This window comes from Triturus cristatus, chromosome 12 (genome assembly GCF_964204655.1).
Source record: "Triturus cristatus chromosome 12, aTriCri1.1, whole genome shotgun sequence".
In the NCBI taxonomy this organism is placed as follows: Eukaryota; Metazoa; Chordata; class Amphibia; order Caudata; family Salamandridae; genus Triturus; species Triturus cristatus.
In genome coordinates, this window is record NC_140595.1 from 55431914 (window position 1) to 55452598 (window position 20685).

General features: G+C 46.7%; 1 protein-coding gene across 5 annotated transcripts in view; it reads right to left on the bottom strand.

Annotated features, from left to right (window-relative positions):
• TCF3 (transcription factor 3) overlaps window positions 1–20685 on the bottom strand; it is a 662804-nt gene that overhangs the window by 224120 nt on the left and 417999 nt on the right. For all 5 annotated transcript variants that reach the window (XM_085639184.1, XM_085639188.1, XM_085639183.1 and 2 more), the window contains exon 14: window positions 19066–19139. In XM_085639184.1, coding sequence (XP_085495310.1) covers window positions 19066–19139 — 74 coding nt within the window. The remainder of the gene's footprint in view (window positions 1–19065; window positions 19140–20685) is intronic.

Consider the following 20685-nt stretch of genomic DNA (forward strand, 5'->3'; position numbering starts at 1 on the left):
TCTTCTTTACAGGTTGAACAGGAATGTCTAAAGCCTCCTCAAAATTCAAATGGTTCTTAGTTCTTAGATGTCTGTTTTGGTGGTTGTATCATTATTTTCTTAGTTCCAGGCTAAATTTGCAGCCTTTTTTTTTTTTTTTTTATTCGGATCGACCTTTTGATGAAATTACTCGAAAATTGGCTCTGGAGGAGATTTCGGACCGAAAAAGCATTTCGTTGGTGGAAGCTTCATTTCCGACAAAGGAATACTCAGTTCCTAAATATGGAGTCTCTGTTTCGGTGCAGAGATCGAAAATAAAGGTGTTGTGGTCTCGGATATAAAGAAGGTGGAGGCCCCTGCTATAGACCAAACTTTCAGAGCCGAGCAGGAAGGTTGGGGCTTCGGAGTCATGTTTTTGGTGCGCACCATGGCTTGTGTGCAGTGGCAAACCGTGAGCAGATTTTTCGGTGAAAGCCGATGGTTTGAGCTCAGGATCAGTGGTAGAAGTACTCACTGTCTGCTGTTTCTGCGCTGGCTGTAGAATGGTCAAGTCATCCTCGGATTTAGGCTAAGACTCAGACTCATGGATGGAAAGGGATTCCTCCTCTGCCACTGAAGCTTCTTCCTCCTCTTTTTGCTGACCATTAGATGTCCGGGACATCGCCTGCTTGTTTGCGATGCATTTCCTGTCGTCTCGCATGTCAGTACCCAAGAGTCTTTTTGGACTGACAGGATTTGCAGGCCTCACAGGTGTCATCTCGATGCCCAGGCAAGAGGCATAAGTTATAAACGGGATGTTGGTCGGTGCGAGGGTAGTTGGAGTGACAATTCAGAAAGAAATGGAGTGCATTCAATTAGAACATCATTCACCGAGAGCGTTGGAAATGGAGAAGTTTTGCCCGTTTTGGGGGGGGGGGTGGGGCCGTGGGCCAAAGAAGTGAACCGAAGACCTGCTACGGAAAGGGTGTATGGGACGCAATAGTATACCGATCAAGACAATACCGTCAAGGGATATAAATGGACGAAAGGAGTCTCAAACCGGAGCGCAAGATACATCACAATAAGTTGGCGGGAAAAAAGAAGATGGCATTGATGACCATGCGCAGTATTACCAAGAGAAGGAGTCACACATACTTGTGACTTAGAAAACTTCTTGGAACAAAAACAACTTGTAATCATCCAAGCCCAACACTAGATGGCTGACTTATGCAAAACATGTGTATCTACAGCACACATGCCTTGATCACTTCATTCCCCTTGTAGAACTGCAGATACAAATGACCCAAAGCATCCTGCATGTGATGAAGATTCCTTACTACTTTACAAACTGGGACTTTGGTGACAGCAAACTATGCTGCTGTTTGAACTAGTAAATAACGGTGTGCATAATTATTTCTTAGAAAGCTTCTCCCCTTTGACCAGGAACAGGCCCATATCAGACAGTGAATATACATCGGGCAAGCATCAGTGAGCCTCAGTGTCAATAATACAGTAGAAATGTTTTAATCGTCCTGCGCCTTGCAGCCACTTATTTATGAGCTCTTTGGTAGGCGGGTAGTTTACAACTTCAATGAAGATTCCTACAATGGATAACTAGGTCTACAAGCAAACATTGCTCCCTTTTGCATTGTAGTATCTAAATGGTGGATAAACAAAAATAAAATAGCAAACTCATCACCAGACATTGAACCTTGAACAGAACACAAGAGACAGCACTATAACCCTTGAATTGAATGGAGACAAACCAAACAGATTTTTCAAAGTTGCTTTGCCACCAGTCATCTTTTGTCTGGCATTAAAGTCCAAACAGTATTAGTGAAAGCACAAAAAGACTTCCATGTTGCAGCCATACAAGTTTCCAACAGTGGCTTTTCACCTAGTAGCGTGGGCCAGTCTGCAATGGGTACACTATTTGCCAAATGGTAACAATTAGATACACAAAACAATCCATCTAGAGACAGACGGTTTATAGGCAGTCTAACATGTTGTTAGGGAACCATAATTAACAAGCTTTCAAAGTATTTTAACATTACTTTAATTTTGAGCTCTCAAAGAAGAATAAAAAAAAAAAAAAAAAGTTTCGGCGATAGATTGGTTAAGATAAAAATCAGCGACAACCTTCAGAAGGAATGAACAATGGTTCGATGAAGTCATCCTATATGAATATAAAGCATGTAGGGCTCATGAAATAAGTGTTTGCATCTCACTGAAGCTAAAAACTAATACAGGAAAGCAATTTCCACAAAAAAATGCTACAAAGGGGTTTAGTGCATTGGCACAGACTGTGAAACCTTTAATCTGGACAAACAAACATTTAATTCGAAGGGGAAGATAGTTTTCAATTAGAAGGGCACACTTTATTATGAGCTTCCAAAAATTCACTTAGGACTATGATATTGAATTAGAATGTGTGCAAAAGGCTTTCTGTTAGCAACAATGGTATTAAATGAACTTAAACAGAAGAATGTTGCAGCACCAATTCAGCCAGATGGCGGGAGATCGGGGAGGACTGCACATTTCCTGGCAGCAAGTAGGGTCCTCATCTTTCTTTATGGCACCTCCTTAAGGAAATCCAACCAGATTACTGAACAACTTTGTGAGACAGAAAGTCAAAGACATTAGGCATGGGTGGAACCCTTGATACTGCAAGCTGGTCAGTAGATTCAGCTCAAATGGCAAGTTTGCCATTTCAGATAGCTGAAGTAGATCAGTGAACTACAGTTGCCTTGACTTAACAGGGGAAAAACAGTCTAGAGTGATTTCACTTTGAGTACCACTAAGAGAGCTGTTGGTTCTTACCCACTTTAACCTCTGCTATGCCTCTAGGGACTCCCTGGACTGTGCACACTATACCTAACTTTGGTATAGTATATACAGAGCCAGCTTCCTACAATTCCTTACTGTAGAATAGATACCCAGGCAATACCTCCCTGGAGGTGGGTCTGCTAAACAATTTCATATAAAAAACTCCTGCAGTACCGAAAGGGCTAAGTGCTCGTCCCAACAGATTGGACTGTCCGGGCAGTAGTGTTTAGTGAACATGCGCAACAAAGCTGATGTTGCTGCCTGGCAGATGTCCAGGACTGGGACTCTGCGCGCTAATGCAGTGGTCACAGTCTTGACTCTGGTAGAATGAGCATGCAAGCCCTCAGGGGGTTGCTTCTTGGCCAAGGTGTAGCAGATTTTGATGCAGAGCACGATCAATCAGGAGATGGGCCAATTCTGCACGGCCTTTCCCTCCTTCGCTCCAACATACCCCACAAAGAGTTGGTTGTCCACCCAGAACTCTCTCGTGGTCACGGAAGAACGACAACGCTTTCTTTTTGGGACAGGTTGGTGAAGTTGCTCCTCTTTAGAGGGATGTGGCGGAGGGTAAAAAGTAGGCAGGGTGATGGACTGGCCTACATGAAAGGGAGGGATGACCTTCGGCAGACAGGAAGATCTAATTTGTAGAACAAGCTTGTCTGGGTAGATGTTTTAGTAAGGAGGCTTGTATGACAAAGCGTGAAGCTCACTTACCCTCTGGTCAGATGCTATTGCCATCAGGAAGGCTGTCTTGATGGTAAGGAGTCTGAGAGGACAGTTGTGCAAGGGCTCAAAAGGAGCACACATTAGGGATTTGAGGACTAGATTAAAGTCTCAATGAGGCATGCTGAAGGGAGAAGGAGTAAAGGAAAATGCTACTTACCCAGAATGCATCTGTTATTTGGATGTAGAGCTGTAGAGTCAACATGCTATGCTTAGATCGCCATCTGGTGCTGGGCCTGGACGTTTGCACTTTGTTTTTGTTCGAAGAAGTTTTTCCAGTCACAAGGTAGGTGACTCCTCCTTTCGGTGATAGTGCGCATGGGCATTGACTCCATTGTTAGATTGTTTTCCAGCAGAGGGTGAGAATGGAGTAAGTAAGAGTAGAATAGAGATGTCCATGTGTAATTATCCAAGTAAGATAATACTGGAACCGGGGAGGTGGGCGCATGTAATTCTACAGCTCTACTAGCCAAGAACAGATGCATACTGGGTAAGTAGCATTTTCCGTTCAAGGCATGTGAGCTGTAGATCACACACTATGCATAGACTATACAGCAGTAATCTCCCAAAGCGGTGGCTAACCTGTTGCAGTAGTTTGAAATAGTGTACGTAAAACTGCCTGGCCCACATTAGCTTGTTGTCTGGCTAACACATCTACACAATAGTGTTTTGTGAATGTGTGTAGTGTAGGCCATGTTGCAGCTCTACAGATATCATCTATGGGAATAGATCCTAAGAAAGCCATAGAAGCCCACAGTTTGCGACTGGAATGTGCTCTAGGGTGAATTGGTAAAGTTCTTTCCTTATGCATAACATATTGAATACATTCAACTATCCATCATGCAATACCTGATTTAGAAATGGGATTGCCTTTTTGTGGTGGAGCACAATTGCACAAAGAGTTGTTTTGGGTTACGAAAAGATTTTGTTCTATGTAATACATTAATGCTCTTTTTACATCTAAAGTATGTACAGCACGTTCTGCCACAGAATCTAGTTGAGGAAAGAACACAGGCAAGTCAACAGATTGGTTGATGTGGAAAGCATAATGAGCTCCGTCATATCTTGCCAAGAGTGCTTGTGTGTTATCTAAGCGCCAATGATTGGCTGCTTGTGCTGCTACCCTTTTGCCTGAGGCATCTATTAATTTAGATTTCTTATCGGGAGGCGGAGCATCTCCCGTTGACTGAGAATTTGTTTGTTTCCGAGCATTTTAAACCACCAACGAATCTAGAGGAACCTGACCTCTAATAAAAATTGGGTCTGTAGGAGCCGCCTTGAATTTGTCTACTCTGGGTGTGAGTATTCTAGCTCGCACTGGATCTTTAAACATGTCATCTGCATGTTTTAACATACCCTTAAGCATGGGTAGTGTGTGTGTGTAGATTTTTGTGAAGCACTTTGTGTCTTAAATAGGAAATCTTCCTCAAGAGGCTCCTTATGGAGTTGCACCCCATGATACTGTGCAGCTCTATCAAGCAATTCTGTAAACCCCACATTATCATCTGGAGAAGGCTTAGATGGGTGTAGATGAGGATCACTGTCGTTATTAGGATCCGTGTTATAGTCTACCCAAGGGGCTGGAGCATAATCTTGTGATACATCCCTGTGTGCGTCATCATCTAGAGCCCCATCATCCTGTTGAAGTGGAGATTGTGGCGGAGGGGAATTTGTTGGTGTTATAAGAAGGTTAGGGTCAATAGGTGGAGGAGGAGAAGGGGAAAGAGGTGCAGGAGAAGTATTAGTCCCCATATTCTCTTTAGACGGATATGGTAAGATTCCTCAATTCCTAGTTTCCTTTTCTGTGGCAGCTTTGCAGAAAGGTGTCCTGTTTTTTGGTTAATAACCAGTTCCTTTTGTTTGGGGTCCGTGTTAGCAGGCGGAACTTCCAAACTAAGCTTCTTGGGTGGAGGAGGAACAGACTTTTCTTTTGGGGCCATCATTTTCGACGAAGATTTTGGTGTCAACTTTTTCGGAGCCAAGGATTTTGGTGCAGAGGATTTCGGTTCTTATGATTTCAGATCAGAGGTGTGTTTTGGTGCCGACGTTTTGGAGGGCACAGTTGAGAGAAGGGACCAGAGCCTTTTTAAAGGGTACTTTTTGGGGCAGAGTAGTATCTTTACTCACTGTACGCTGACCAGGTGTGATGTCTTCCTCGATGTTGGAGTCTTCCTCGGACACGTCAATTTCTTGTTCCTCCTCTGCCCCAGCTCCATGTGCTTCGAGGATCTCTTGGTCGACATCTTCTCCATATAGGTATGGAGCGGAGTCCTTGTCTTTCTGTTGATACATCTTGTGACGTCGAGCCCGACGGTCACGGAGCGTCTTGTCCGATCGGAAGGATCGTCAGGCTTCGCAGTAGTCTTCCTTGCATTCAGGCGATAAACACAAATTGCACATGTCGTGAAGATCGGTGCGGGGGTACTTTGAGTGGCACCCGGAGTAGAATTGAAATGGAGTCCGTTCCATCTACGGCGAACTCTGTCGACGCGGCTAGGCCCAATGGCCTTGCACAAGGTTTTCTGATCGAAGTTGTGAAATAGATTCGATACGCAAAGGGGGGAATACGCGATTGAGATACAATACCGTCGAGGGTAGTGGATTGCGCCCCAAGGGGAACCCGAGAACTGTGTCGAACCGGAGCACAGCAATTCACGTCCGAACCCGATGGCGGAAAAAAACAAACAATGGAGTCGATGCCTATGCTCACCATCACCGAAAGGAAGAGTCACCTACCTCGTGACTGGAAAGACTTCTTCGAACAAAAACAAAGTGCAAACATCTGGACCCAACACTAGATTGCAGGCTATGCACAGCATGTGATCTACAGGCCACATGCCTCGAACATGGAAGTTTCTGCTCCCATGTCTCTAGCCATGCCATGGTAGCCCTATCTAGCTAGGATGTGAAGTGTGCCATGTCTGTTACTACTTGCTCACTTAAGTCACCAAGCATAGTCCTTATTTCCAAATGAGTAAGAACATCTGCTATCAGCTGTTCGTCTAAATAATATTCTGTGACTTCTACATCGAAATGGCTAACCATGCTAGCATTCTCCCCCATTGTTTGACACCTTCACCCTATCTGTGAGCCGCAGCAAACTGGCTAAAAGTTTTGTCTCCAATTCAGTCACTACATTGTATTTGACTCCATGTTTATATTAACAAAAACAACGCAACTATAGATTGATGTATTAAAGAGCTGAAGAGAGAGTCTAGAAGTGCCTTAGAAGCGAATCTCTGTATTCTGAACCTAGATGCTAGTTCAGGGGTTAAGTAATTTAAGGAAATATGCAAGTGTTAGCATGCATGCTAATATCTTAACTAAGGTCTCCCAGGTACATAAATCTATGGATAGTAACCAGTAATCTTTAGGCATCACGCACTGATGAACGGAAAGTAAAGTTATGCATCTCGGGGTTCCTAGCCGTGCGCATGTCAAAAAGCCATATGGGAGTGTCAGTGCATGCAGTTATGGGTGCAGGCTGAAGGCTTGGAATAATCAATGCGTGGTTAAAATACTGTATTGTAATCACCTCTCAGAAGACTATAGAGGGATAGGAGTTGCTATATTGAAAACATGTGCACAATGAAATCCAGGTCATCTATATCTGGGCATTATACATTGCCAAACATGGTGTGCCTATGCCACAATTTCCCCTGGACTATGAGAAATCTACCTTTATTGTCTCAGATTGTGGCCAAGTGCTGAAAGGGGATATGCGTATGCATAAGTATAGCTACAGCCATGGCATGAAACCAATAGGGTGCAAACTAGGGAGATACTTTCTCCCCCCATCCCCCAAACTCAAGGCAAACCAAATCTGCCTATCAGGGGACAGACAGGTGTGTTTCTTGCAAAAAAGCTATTCATATGTTGTATCTACAGAGATAATATGTCAGTGTGCCTGATTCTTATTATCCAACCCCTTTCCCACCTGTGACCCCCAATATTCCATGAGATTATATTTAGCTTGCTTATTAGGATCACCAAAGGATTGGTTCTCTACAAGGTACAGTAGTGAGGACTTTATGTAACTGCCTCCTGCACATGTTAGACACATTGCTATGATGAAAGTAAAAGCTAGGGTGTTGCCTGGAAAACTGCAGTTCCTTAGTGATTTTCAGCATAACCAGATAAAGCATGGCATACTGATCCTAGTGCTCCCTCAAAAGATTTTTGACTGGAAGGAATTCTAGTCTAGCATGCTGGACATTTTTTATGAACTCTTAATATATGGCAATCTTCACACCTTGAATCTCCGTATTTCCTTTTTCCTCTTGCTTTAACCAGCACAGCATCAGTCTATATAGTTTACTAGTTCTGCTGTTGTGAGTGGTGGACACGTTAAATAACATCTTGCACTCCACCATGTTGATGCATGAGGTTTGCTCATTAACTTTTTATTTCAAACCAATCTACTGTTCACTTCAAGCTGCAATTGCTTCACGACATTGACTAGTTACCGCATTCTGAGGTAGTGACTGGTATAGGGATCCATCATTGGATTGTCCTTGGGCTAAATGCCTTTTTAGCATCAAAAGGGAATTTTGCTTCCTTGGCATTTGTTTTTCCCACGTCACTGTAAAGACATGCTAGCTGAAGCGCTTTTTATCAGGCAGTCCACACAATACAATGAATGAGTGTAGGAAGGGGTTAGAGCTGTGTCTCCCTTTAATGTCGAATATTGGTGATCCATCCACAAATATCCAGTAAACACAGCAATTTAAAATATTATGCATATGTAGCACCTTGAGCCACAGATCATTCTAACATCAGGCACAAGTAATAACAAGATAAAGTCACAACAGCACAAGAACCACCGAGCGCACACAAGATCAACTGTCAATGCCTTGGCAGAACTCGTTTCCTATATGTCAGCTCTCTTCAATTCAAGGATCATGGCTGCCATTTTGAGGCTCCAGGCTGCCAACAAATCAAACCACTAGGCCATCACCCTATATTAGGGCCCTTGTTCCTAGGCCTTCAATGGGCAGCACACTGTGTTAGACAGTCGTAACACCAAAAAGGTGGTGCAAGAACAGGTAGGCCCTCCAGCTTGCCTGCAGCCCCAGTCGCTGTCAGACATCCAAGGGCCTGCACTGCTGATGCCCACTCCAGTGAGGCTTGAGAGAGCCTCCATCCCTGGCCTGTTGTCCCACAAGCAGATTCCTTCAGGCAACTCGCAGAGGATATTTAGAGTAATTTCTTAATCTTTTTTCCAGTTATTTGTTTTACAAGCGAAAATTTTGCAACCTTTTATATTCATTGGAAACAAAACCAAAAATTTGATTCAGCACAAATGAGAGAAATGGGCCTTGAATGGATGCAGCCACAGCCTCCATTTTAGAGTAAAGACAAATCAGAATTATCATCAGAGAGCTACATAATTTAAAAATGGAAAATTAAAATAGTGGAAGTGACTAGTTCATAAGGAAAATGCTACTTACCAGTATGCATCTGTTCTTGGCATGTAGAGCTGAAGATCCACACACTATGCATAGATCGCCATCTGGTGTTGGGCTCGGATGTTTGCACTTGTTTTTGTCCTGGAAAAGTCTTTGGAAGTCACGAGATTGGTGACTCCTCCTTTGGATGATAGTGCGCATGGGCATCGGCTCCATCTTCAGATTGTTTTTTGCCAGAAGGAAAATGATGGAGTTTTGTGAGAAACAGATGAGATGCCCATGTATGCTGTATCTAAATAAGATAGTACTGGAACAGATAAAGGTAGCCGGGGAGGCGGGTGGGCCTGTATGGATCTGCAGCTCTACATGCCAAGAACAGATGAATACTGGTAAGAAGCATTTTCCGTTCGAGGCATATGAGCTGCAGATCACACACTATGCATAGATTGTATAGCAGTACCCCTCCTTAGCGGCGACCACCAGTATCTGTTGCAGTAGTTTGAAATAATGTTTTGAGTACAGCCTGGCCCACACTAGCTTGCTGTTTTGTTTGCACATCTACACAATAGTGCTTTGTGAATGTGTGCGGTGTAGACCATGTAGCTGCTTTGCGTTGCAGTTGTCATGCAAGGGAATGCTCCCTAAAAATGCGATTGAAGCCGCTATCTTTCGGGTAGAGCGGGCTTTAGGGGGAACGGATAATGTTCGTTTTGCTTTGTGATAGCAAATCTGTATGCATTTTGACAACCCACCTTGCTATCCCAGATTTTGAGATGGGGTTGCCTTTATGTGTTGGTGAGAAGGACACGAAAAGTTATTTTGTCTAGCGAAAAGGTTTTGTTCTCTCAATGTAATAAAGCAGTGCTCTTTTGACATCTAGAGTGTGAAGAGCTCTTTCTGCGACTGTTTGTGGATGCGAGAACAACACTGGCAACTCTACAGATTGATTGAGGTGGAAGGGAGAAATAACCTTAGGGAGGAATTTAGGATTAGTTTCTGAGAACAACCTTATTATGATGTATTTGTAAGAAAGGTTCCTGAATGGTTAGTGCTTGGAGCTCACTAACTCTTCTAAGAGAAGTGATGGCCACTAAAAAAGCAACCTTCCATGTTAAAAACTGTAGCTCACATTTATGTAGAGATTCAAAGGGAGGACCCATTAGTCTTGTGAGAACTATGTTTAAATTCCACACAGGTGAGGGTGGTACTCTGGGAGGAATTATTCTTTTGAGGCCTTCCATAAATGCTTTGATGGTAGGTACTCTGAAAAGAGATAAGTGTTGCCTATTTTGTAAATAGGCCGCTATGGCAGAGAGGTGCAACCTAATTGATGTATATGCTAAGTTACACATTTGGAGATGTAGTAGGTAACTTATGATAAGTTGGATAGACACATCTAGGGGATTGATGGTGTTATGACAATATATAATGAATCTTTTCCACTTGGCTGCATAGCAGGCTCTAGTGGTGGGACGTCTAGCCTCTTTAATAACGTTCATACAGTCAGGGGGAAGGTTAAGGTAACCAAATTCTAAGACCTCAGGAGCCAGATCACAAGGTTGAGCTGATCTGGGTCCGGGTGTCTGATCTCTCCACGGCTCTGGGTTAAGAGGCGTGGGGAGAGGTGCAGTTTTTGGTGCGGAACTACAGAGTTCCAGTAATGTGGTGTACCACGGTTGTCTGGCCCAAGTTGGAGCAACTAGATTGAGAGTCAGTGAGTGTTGCTGTAGCTTTCGCACCGCCAGTGGAATGAGTGGGAGAGGCGGAAAAACGTACGCAAATCTGCCTGACCAATTCATACATATCGCATTGCCTTTGGACAATGGGTGTGGAAATCTGGCGGCGAAGCTTGGGCATTTTGCTTTTTCGTGTGTGGCGAAAAGGTCTGTGTGTGGTTGGCACCACATTTGAAAAAATGGTTTTAGAACTTGTGGATGAAGTTCCCACTCGTGAATCTGTTGCGTTTGACGGCTTAATAGATCGGCTATGTTGTTTTGGACTTCTGGGACATGTTGGGCTAGGAGAAAAATGTTCTGTGCTATAGCCCATCTCCAAATGCTTTGAGCTAGTTGAGAGAGCTGTAGCGAATGTGTCCCACCTTGTTTCTGTATGTAGTACATGGCTGTCATGTTGTCTGTGCGGACTAGGACAGCCTTGCCTGATATTTGCTTCTGGAATGCCTTTAGGGCTAGGAATATGGCTAGTAACTCCAGGTGGTTGCTGTGGAGTAATTTCTGTTGAGGAGTCCACCTGCCCGGCATGGTGTGATGTAAAAGATGAGCTCCCCAGACGGAGAGTGATACGTCCGCTGTGAGGACGATCTGTGGAACTGGCTCTAGGAACGGTCGCCCTTTGGAAAAGGTTTTTGGTGTTCCACCACTGCAGAAAGCGATGAGTGCGACGGTCTACCAACACCAGATCTGTTAACTGACCTTGACCCTGGTTCCATTGGCGAGCTAGTTACTCTTGGAGAGGACGCATCTTGAGTCTTGCGTGAGGCACTATGAATATGCAAGAGGCCATCATCCCTATGAGTTGCATGAACACTCGAGCTGGAAGAGTGTGTTGAGGCTGAAATCTGGTTATGTGGGTTTGTATGCTTGCTATCCTGGCTGGACTAGGGTGAGCGAGCTCTTTTGAGGTGTCTATTGTGGCACCTAGGTACTGTTGTATGTGGGACGGTTGTAGATGAGACTTTGCGTGGTTTACTGTAAACCCCAAGTCATGGAGCAGTTGAATAGTGGCGTGAGTGTGGTGTACACTGATTGTATGAGCTAGCTTTTATGAGCCAGTCGTCCAAATATGGGAAGACGTGAATGTGTTGTCTTATTAGATGAGCTGCCACTGCCGCTAGGCACTTGGTGAATACCCGGGGTGCTGTGGTGACTCCGAAAGGGAGTACTTTGAATTGGTAGTGTTGACCGTCCACTACGAACCTGAGATATTTCCTGTGAGATGTGTGAATGGGAATATGGAAGAAGGCGTCCTTGAGATCTAGAGTGGGAAGGAAGTCGCCTTGGGAAAGATGAGGAAGGACCTGCTGAATTGTAACCATGTGAAAATGGTCTGAGTGTATGTACAGGTTTAGGGATCTGAGACCGAGAATAGGTCTCAGAGAGCCGTCCTTTTTTGATATCAGAAAATACAGAGAGTAAAACCCTGTGTTTTGTTGGTGCAGGGGAACTGGTTCTATTGCACTCTTTTCTAGGAGGGAGATAACTTCCTGCTTGAGCAGTGATAAATGTTCCAATGACATTCGGCGCATTTTGGGTGGTATGTTATGGGGGGGGGGGGTAGAGGTGAGTTCTAGACAGTAACCTGATTGAACTATTTGTCTCACCCCCCTGTCTGTGGTGATGTTGCTCCAAACAGGCAGGAACTGTTGTAATCTTCCCCCGACTGGAGTGGAATGGGCCGGGGGAACGGTGGGAAGTCATTGGGTAGGGGTGGAGGCAGAGTGGGTGTTGTTGGTCTTGCCTCTACCTTTGTTGTGGTTGCCTCTCTAGCCTCCTTTCTGGTAACCTCTGGTGAATGTAGACTGGGTGGGAGTCTTATAAGAGGTGGAGGGGTTGTCAGAGGAGTAGCCTCTGGAGGTGCCCTTGTAAGAGGAACGACGAAAGGAACGCCTGGGAGCTTGCGATTGCAAGGCTCCCATTGATTTAGCTGTAGCCGTGTCCTTCTTCATCTTTTCAAGGGATGAATCTACTTTAGGGCCAAATAGGTGTTCCTGATCGAATGGTTGATTTAAGATGGAACTTTGAACTTCAGGTTTAAAACCTTAAATGCGTAGCCAGGCTTGTCTACGCAGGAGAACACTGGTGTTGACAGCTCTGGAGGCGGTATCTGCCACGTCCAGCGCGCAACAAATGTAGGTGTTGGTGATAAGTTTCCCCTCCTGTATAAGGTGATTGGCCTTGTCCTTATATTTGTCGGGGAGGTGTTGCAATAGGATTTCTAGCTGGTTGTAATGTGCCTGATCGTACCTGGCTAACAGTGCTTGAGTGCTGGTGATACGCCATATGTTGGCTGCCTGTGATGCGGTTCTTTTGCCAGAGGCGTCCAAGAGTTTGGACTCTATCGGGGGGTGGAGCGTCCCCCTGATGTATGAGAGTTGGCCCTCTTTCTAGCATTGGAGACCACAAGGGAGTCTAGTGGTATGGGGCCCTTAATGTAAGCTGGGTCTGCTGGGGCAGCCTTGTACTTTATTTCGATCCTAGGGTTATTAACCCCAGGATCGAAATAAAGTACACGGTGGAAAGGCGTAGGCAAATGTCCTCGACCAGCTTATCCATAGGGCATTTCCCTGGGATTGCTGATCTGGTTGTCTGGACGCGAAGCTTTGGCATTTTGCATTGTGGCGTGTTGCAAATAGGTCTATTGTGGGAGTTCCCCATCTCCGGAAGAGTTTTTCCGTTTCCTGGCCATTGAGCTCCCACTCGTGCGATGCCGAGGTCTGCCTGCTTAGCCAGTCTGCCTCCACATTGTCCTTCCCCGGTAGGTGAATTGCCAGTAGATCTATCCTGAGAGGTATGGCCCATCTCCAAATCTCCTGAGCTAGAGAGGAGAGAGGGAACGACTGTGTTCCCCCTTGTTTGTTGATGTAGAACATTGCCGTGGTGTTGTCTGTTTGAACCAACACCCTCTGGTTGTACAGGTGCCTCTGGAATGCCTTCAGGGCTAGCAGGATTGTTTTCAACTCGAGGTAGTTGATATGGCGAACCGCATCTGCTGGAGCCCACAGACCCCTCACTCTGAGGTTGTCCATGTGCGCTCCCCATCCCTTTTGCGATGCGTCCGTGGTAATGGTCACTGTTGGGATTGGTGGTGTCAGGCTTCTCCCTGCTGTCATGTTGTTTCTGTTCCACCAAGTTATCTCCTCCTGCACTGCGTGCGTAACAACCACTATATCCTCCCAACTTCCGTTTGCTTGTGACCATTGCTGTTGTAGCCATTCCTGGAATGGTCTCATGTGCAGGCGTACATTCGGCACCAGCTGGATACACGACGCCATCATCCCCATCATCTTGCTCACAGCCCTCACTCTCAGAGCTCGCCCCTTCTGGTAGAGCCGCGTCTCCCTCAGTAGTGCATCTGTCCTCCTGTCGCTGGGCACTACTGTACTGTTGAGGGAGTTGATTTTCGCCCCCAGGAAAATCTTCACCTGTTCCGGTTCCAGCGATGACTTGCCCCAGTGGATCGAGAACCCCAGATTCATGAGGGTGTCTGTTACGCGTTTTGCGTGCCTCTCGCACTTCTCGCGTGAGTTTGCCTTGACCAGCCAGTCGTCTAAGTAGGGGTAGACATGGATTCCCTGTCTTCGTAGGTGGGCCGCGACCGCCGACAGGCATTTTGTAAAAACCCCTTGGTGCCGATTTTAATCCGAAGGCCAGGGTTGTGAACTGGTAGTGTTCCTGTTCGATGTTGAATCTTAGAAGGCCCTTGTGTCTTCTGTTTATTGGGATGTGAAGGTAGGCATCCTTGAGGTCCACGGTGACCATGAAGTCTCCGTCTCTTATTTGGGGCAGTACCTCCTGCAGCGAAGTCATTTTGAACTTCTGCGTTCTGATGAACTTGTTTAGGTAACGCAGGTCCAGGATGGGTCTGAGGTTTCCGTCTACTTTCGGGACCACGAAGTAGTTTGAGTAGACCCCTTTGTTGCGTTCTCTGAACGGCACTGCCTCTATGGCTCTCTTTTCTAGAAGTTTCCGTGTTTCTTCTCTGAGTAGTGCCAGTTCTTGGGCCGATCTCTGTCTTCCCTTTGGTTTCCTGTTTGGAGGTCTTTTCTCCAACTCTACGCAGTATCCGTACTGCATGATGTTCCGTATCCACTTGTCTGTGGTTATACGCCGCCACTCCTGAAGGTAGAACCTCAGTCTTCCGCCTACTGGTGTTGTATGCTCGTAGGCTTTTGAATATTCTTTTCCGCCTGATGTTACTTTTTTGCGCCTCACCCTCGGGGGCATGACGAGGGTAGGCGTCCTCTTGCGTGCTGAGTCACTTTGATGAGGGCTGTTCGCCCCCTCTCCTCCTTTGGCCCCGTCCGTTCCCTCTCCCGCGAAAGGACTGGCCCCGAGGTTGGTACTGCCAGTTTTGCTTCTGCTGACCTTGTCCGTGACTTTCACCCTGCTGACCCTGCTGGAACGTCTGGTGCGACGGCCCCTGCTGGCTTCCTCCCCTACCGTAGGGTCTCCTCGAGGGATTGCCTCGCCTCATTCCCCTCAGCTGTAGGGCCCCCATGGACCTCGCCCTTTCGTTTTCCTTTTTCAGCTGGGTGAGCTTCTCGTCCACTGTTGCTCCGAACAGTGTCTCTCCGTTGAAGGGGGTGCCAAGGATGTTGTTCTGCACCTCCGGTTTGAATCCCGAGATTCTTAGCCATGCATGCCTTCTCTCGGTGACCCCTATGGCCATGAGTCTTGCTGAAGTCTCTGCCCCGTCCAACGCCGTCTTTATACACGAGTTGGCGATGTTCTTGCCTTCGTCTATCAGGTGTGAGGCTCTCTGGCGGTATTCTTCGGGGAGGTGCTTTACTAGCTCCCCCATCTCGTCCCAGTGCTGGTACTGGTGTCTATTGAGGAGTGCATTGGAATTCGCCATGCGCCAGTGCATTGCGGCGTTCCTCTCGACCTTTCTTCCTGTGAGGTCTATCCGCCTGCTCTCCTTATCAGGTGGTGGGCCCGAAGTTGCTGGTACGTTGGCCCTTCTCCTGGCCGTGGAAGCTATGATGGAGTCGGCGGTCACGCTACCCTTGATGTAAGGGGGGTCCAGGGAGGAGTGCTTATATTTCTTCTCTGTCCTGGGCGTGATCGACCTGCAGGTCGCTGGTTCCTTGAAGGTCTTCTTCCTCGGCTTCACCATCATAATAGGGCTCTTCTTCCTCTTCGAGATCCCTTGTTAGTCCTTCGGTGTCGAATTCGTCCTCGACCTCGACGATGTCCGCCGATGAAACCGTTGGAATCTTGAATTCCTTCATCTTGGCGGCGAACTCTTTCTTCCTTTGAAGGATGTTCTCCATTTCGGCCTCGAGCCGCCTCTTCTTTTTCTCCATCTCGGAGATGCTTTCGGCGTCGACCGCGGGTCTTTTCGATGAAACTTGCGTCGACGTCGACCGTTCTTTCTGCGTCGATCGGCCCGTTTCCTGGGTTGTCTTCGACGACCCTTGCTTTTCGGCGTCTTTCGGCACCAGGGAGTCCTTTTCTAAGGATCCGCTCGGCCTCTTGTCCATGGTTCCCCCTTTGGTCGTCGAAGTTTTCGGCGCCGGGGCTCCCTTCGTGGACTTAGACTCTGATTTTCTCGAGTCACCCTCGTGTTTGAGGTACTTTCTGTTTTGCGCTCAACGATTCTCTTACCTCGTCTTCTTTTTTCTTGTCGGTCTCTACGACCGTGAAGTTTTCGGCTGTCTCGGCGACGTTGTCCTCGTCGTCCGTGGAGAGGCCCAGATCGTAGAGCGACGGGGCCTTACCCTTGCCATCCATGCTGGCGTTGGCTCTTCTCTGCCGATCTCTCACCCTGAGCGTCTTCGGCGCAAAGGCTGAGCAGGCGTTGGTCCTTACTCAGGTGTTCGACCGGTAGGCAGAGGTTGCAGACCGGATGCTGGTCCTTCTGCGCGAACTTGTGGTGGCAGTTTGGGCAGAACTTGAATGGCGTCTGGTCCATTGTGCTCAGGGCCTCTGAGTGCGCATTCTCCAAGGTCGAAGAAAAAGGGCGCTGAACCTCCTTTCTTCGCGCTCCTGATGAAATCTCTTCCTTTCCTGTGATATCCTCTAGTATTTATCGACGAAACTCGCTTTTCTTTCTTCTTCCTTCGAGTGTAATTCTGGAGCTTCCCGATGACGATCCAGACCAAACGGCGGAAAAAAGAATCTGAAGATGGCGCCCCCAAAGGTGGGACTTCCGCAGGAAGCACGACGACGTCACGGGAGGTGCACCAAATGGTGGTCGTCGACGCCCACCTGGGCTACAAAAAAAAAAAAAAAATCAAAGAAAAGACTACGAATCCGGACCCAACCACAAGATCGCGGAATAATGCACAGCATAGTGAATCCAGAAAGATTCACGCTGCAAAACCCTAGATCTTTAAATAGCGCAGGTGCATGCTTGGTGACTCCTTTTAGCATGGGCAGAATAGTGTTGGACCTTTGTGGGTGATCGAAGATGTCCATAAGGAAATCTTCTTCCACAGGGTCAGTATGTAAATCCACCCCGTGGTATTGGGCAGCTATGTGGAGGAGCTGATAAAAACCCATTGCGTCCTCCAGAGGGGAAGGCCTAGAGGGGTAGATGTCATCCTGTGGAACATTAGGGACATCTGGCGTACTGGAATCATCCCAGGAGTCCGGGGAATAAGGTGGACCCCCTAGTGGCTCATCATCCGCACCCCCTCCTGTGTCAGAGGTGTCATCATCATCATCCATTGGTTAAGGAGATGGTGTGGTGGGGGAGGAGGTGGGGGAGGAGGTGGAAGAGAAGGAGGAGGGACCCTGAGGCGAGATGTGGCAATGTCCCTTTTTTTTGGTGACGGAGCCAGTACAGGCGTATCTAATGGTCTCTTCTTTGTACTCAAAGTCAGCTGTCCAGTTTTAGGGTCTTTTAGAAGAGTTTTCTGTTTAGGGTCTGGTCTAAATAGCTCTTCTGATACAGGTTGGTCTTTCGGCGTCGACCGCTTCGGTTCGGCAGACTTGCGCGGCACCGACTCTGGAACGGTTTTGTGCTCATTTGGCTGGGAACTGTGATGTTTTACAGTCTCTGTGGCCGCTTGTGAAACAGTGTTTTTTCGGTTCCAAGGCTTTTTTCGGTTCCGAAGGGTGTGAAGCCGAAGCTTTATGAATGGGCTTTTTGCTTGGATCCGAGAGTTTTTTCGGAGTCGATGGGGCGGTGCAGTGTGCTTGGATGTTGAGGCAGCGATCGGCACGGAGGAGGGCGGTTTCTTTTTCGGTGCCTGTGACCGATCGGTACCTATAGCAGACTGACTCGAGCCAGAGTCGCCTGAAGGCTTAGTAGGCTTCATTGCCGGGCCCGAGGGCGGGGCATGGGAAGCAGTCTCTCGGTGTGCACCTGGGCCCGAAGGTGTGACCGAAGCCTTTTTCGATGGTGTGGGGTCGACGTCTTAACTTACGACCCGCTGCCCAGGAGTGATGTCCTCGAGGTCGGAGTCATCCGCTTCAGAGGCGCTGACGGGGCCTTCTTAGATCTGCTCCTGTTCTGGTACATCGACTCCCTCCTGGAAGATGTCATCTGGAATGGGTGCCGACGAGCGAGCCATTGTTCTCCTGGCTCGACAATCTCTAATGGGCTTTTTGGAGCGGAAAGAGGCACATGCCGCACAGTCTCTGGCCTCGTGCTCCGGTGACATGCAGAGGTTGCACACCTCATGCAGATCGGTGTGGGGAAATTTCGACCCACATTGAGGACATTTCTTGAATGGCGTCCTTTCCATGAGCCAGATACCAAGGCCCAAGTAGGCCCGAAGGCCTTTGTCGACAACCGGAACCGAGGACTTCGATGTTGAAGAGATGCGCGACCACTAGGGATCGCGATCGAAATCAATACCGGAGAAAGGTGAAGGATTGCGCGTCAAGAGTGGAATCTGTGACGGTTCCGAACTGGAGCGCGAGAAACCCATCCGAGCCCGATGCCGGAAAAAAACAATCTGAAGATGGAGCCGATGCCCATGCGCACTATCATCCAAAGGAGGAGTCACCTATCTCGTGACTTCCAAAGACTTTTCCAGGACAAAAACAAGTGCAAACATCCGGGCCCAACACCAGATGGCGATCTATGCATAGTGTGTGATCTCTAGCTCATATGCCTCGAACACATAATTTTGAATCTATTTTCCTACCAGAAAAAAAAAACATAAGTGAAAATCAGCCAAAAAAATAAAAGTAATGGAAGAAAAAAAGCACAATAATACAGTATAACGTAATATACAATCCTTACAGAGGCATACCAGTGTTGAAAGGGGTAGCAAAACAAAAAGATGGCGGTACAGTATAATCTTCAGAGACACACCCAAATAAGGTAAAAATGTTAACTGTGTGGACTGGCAGCAACATTTTAATGCCAGAGATCCTGTGATAGCTTCCAATATTCTACATAATTTAGTACACAATTAATTTTGGATAAACATCCTACCTCACACTGATATACTTACTAAAGTATGGAGTGTCCCTTCATAGTTTGGTGATATGGCCCCTTGACTACTTGTTCTGGGCCACTGTGAAGAGCCTACAGGAAAAGTAAATAATATGAAAGGCATTCAATTCCCAAGAAAAAAAAAAAATGACAATACCGCTTGAAAAGAATGGTAAACTTTACTTCCCTGTAACAATCTGTTTGCAGCTTGTAGCGCTGTTTGATGCATGCATCGCAAGTTGTGCTTTTCTTAGAAGTATGATTTCGGTTTCAAGGCGACTGGGTATCCAACCCCCTGAAACCCACAATTCACCGTGACCGTCTCCAGCTTCGATTATGTTTTTCTTCTATGGCTGAGATAAAGCAGTCTGATGCGAAGCATGACAGTGTAGGTATATGGTACAGTGTGACCATGTGCTTGAAAGTAATTACAGTTTGAAAGCCATACTGTACGGTAGCTCGAGGAAGCGGGAGAGCGCTTCCGATTTCACAACACTAAAAGTTGCAAACTGATTGTTACACCCAAGTAACATTTTCCATTTCCAGCATACGCTGCTGTAAATCACATGCTGTGCATAGACTGAAAATCTGTGCCCTTCTCCATAAAACGTTGGCTTGCGAGCAGTAGTCGTCAAGAACAGAGTTTTTAGAACACTTTTCCAGACGTGCTTCTTTGGCAGGCATAAATGTCCACACAATGTTTTGGGAAAGGAGGGTAGTAGGCCATGATGCATCATTACATACATCTGTAAGTGGGCTTCTACCAAGGAATGCCTTAGAGGCTTCTTTTTGTGTAAGGAATGGGCCCCACGCACAGCATGTTATCTAAGTTTGGCTTAACAGGCTTTGATACATTTAACTGTCTATCTAGCTATGTCCAACTTGGAAATAGGTTTCCCCAAATGGAACTTTTCAAAAGCTACAAAGAGTTGTGTAGACCTTCTAAAAGTGTTGGTCCTGCTTAGCAATACATGAGGGCTCTTTTAATATCTTAAGTGTGTAAAGTCCTTTCCGCAACTGTCTGGGGTTGGGGTAAAAAGAATTGGCAAGTCAATGGTTTGATTGACATGGAACAGGGAGACTATCTTAGGCAGAAAGGAATATGCTACTTACCAGTATGCATCTGTTCTTGGCATGTAGAGCTGCAGATCTACACACTTTTGCATAGATCGCCATCTGGTGTTGGGTCCGGATGTTTGCACTGGTTTTTGTCCTGTAAAGTCTTTGGAAGTCACGAGGTACGCGACTCCTCCTTAGGATCATAGTGCGCATGGGCATCGGCTCCATCCTCAGATTGTTTTTCGCCAGCAGGGAAATGATGAGCTTTGTAATAAACAGAAAGATGTCCTTGTATAGTGTATCTAAATAAGATAATACTGGAACAGATAAAGGAAGCCGGGGAGGCGGGTGGGCGTGTGTAGACCTGCAGCTCTACATGCCAAGAACAGATGCATACTGGTAAGTAGCGTATTCGGTTCGAGGCATATGATTTTGCATAGATTGTATAGCAGTCCCACGTCTAGCGGCGGCCATCATTATCTGCTGCAGTAGTCTGAAATCGGGGTTTGAGTACAGCTTGGCCTACACTGCCTTGTTGTTTCGTTTGCACATCTACACAGTAGTGTTTAGTGAACGTATG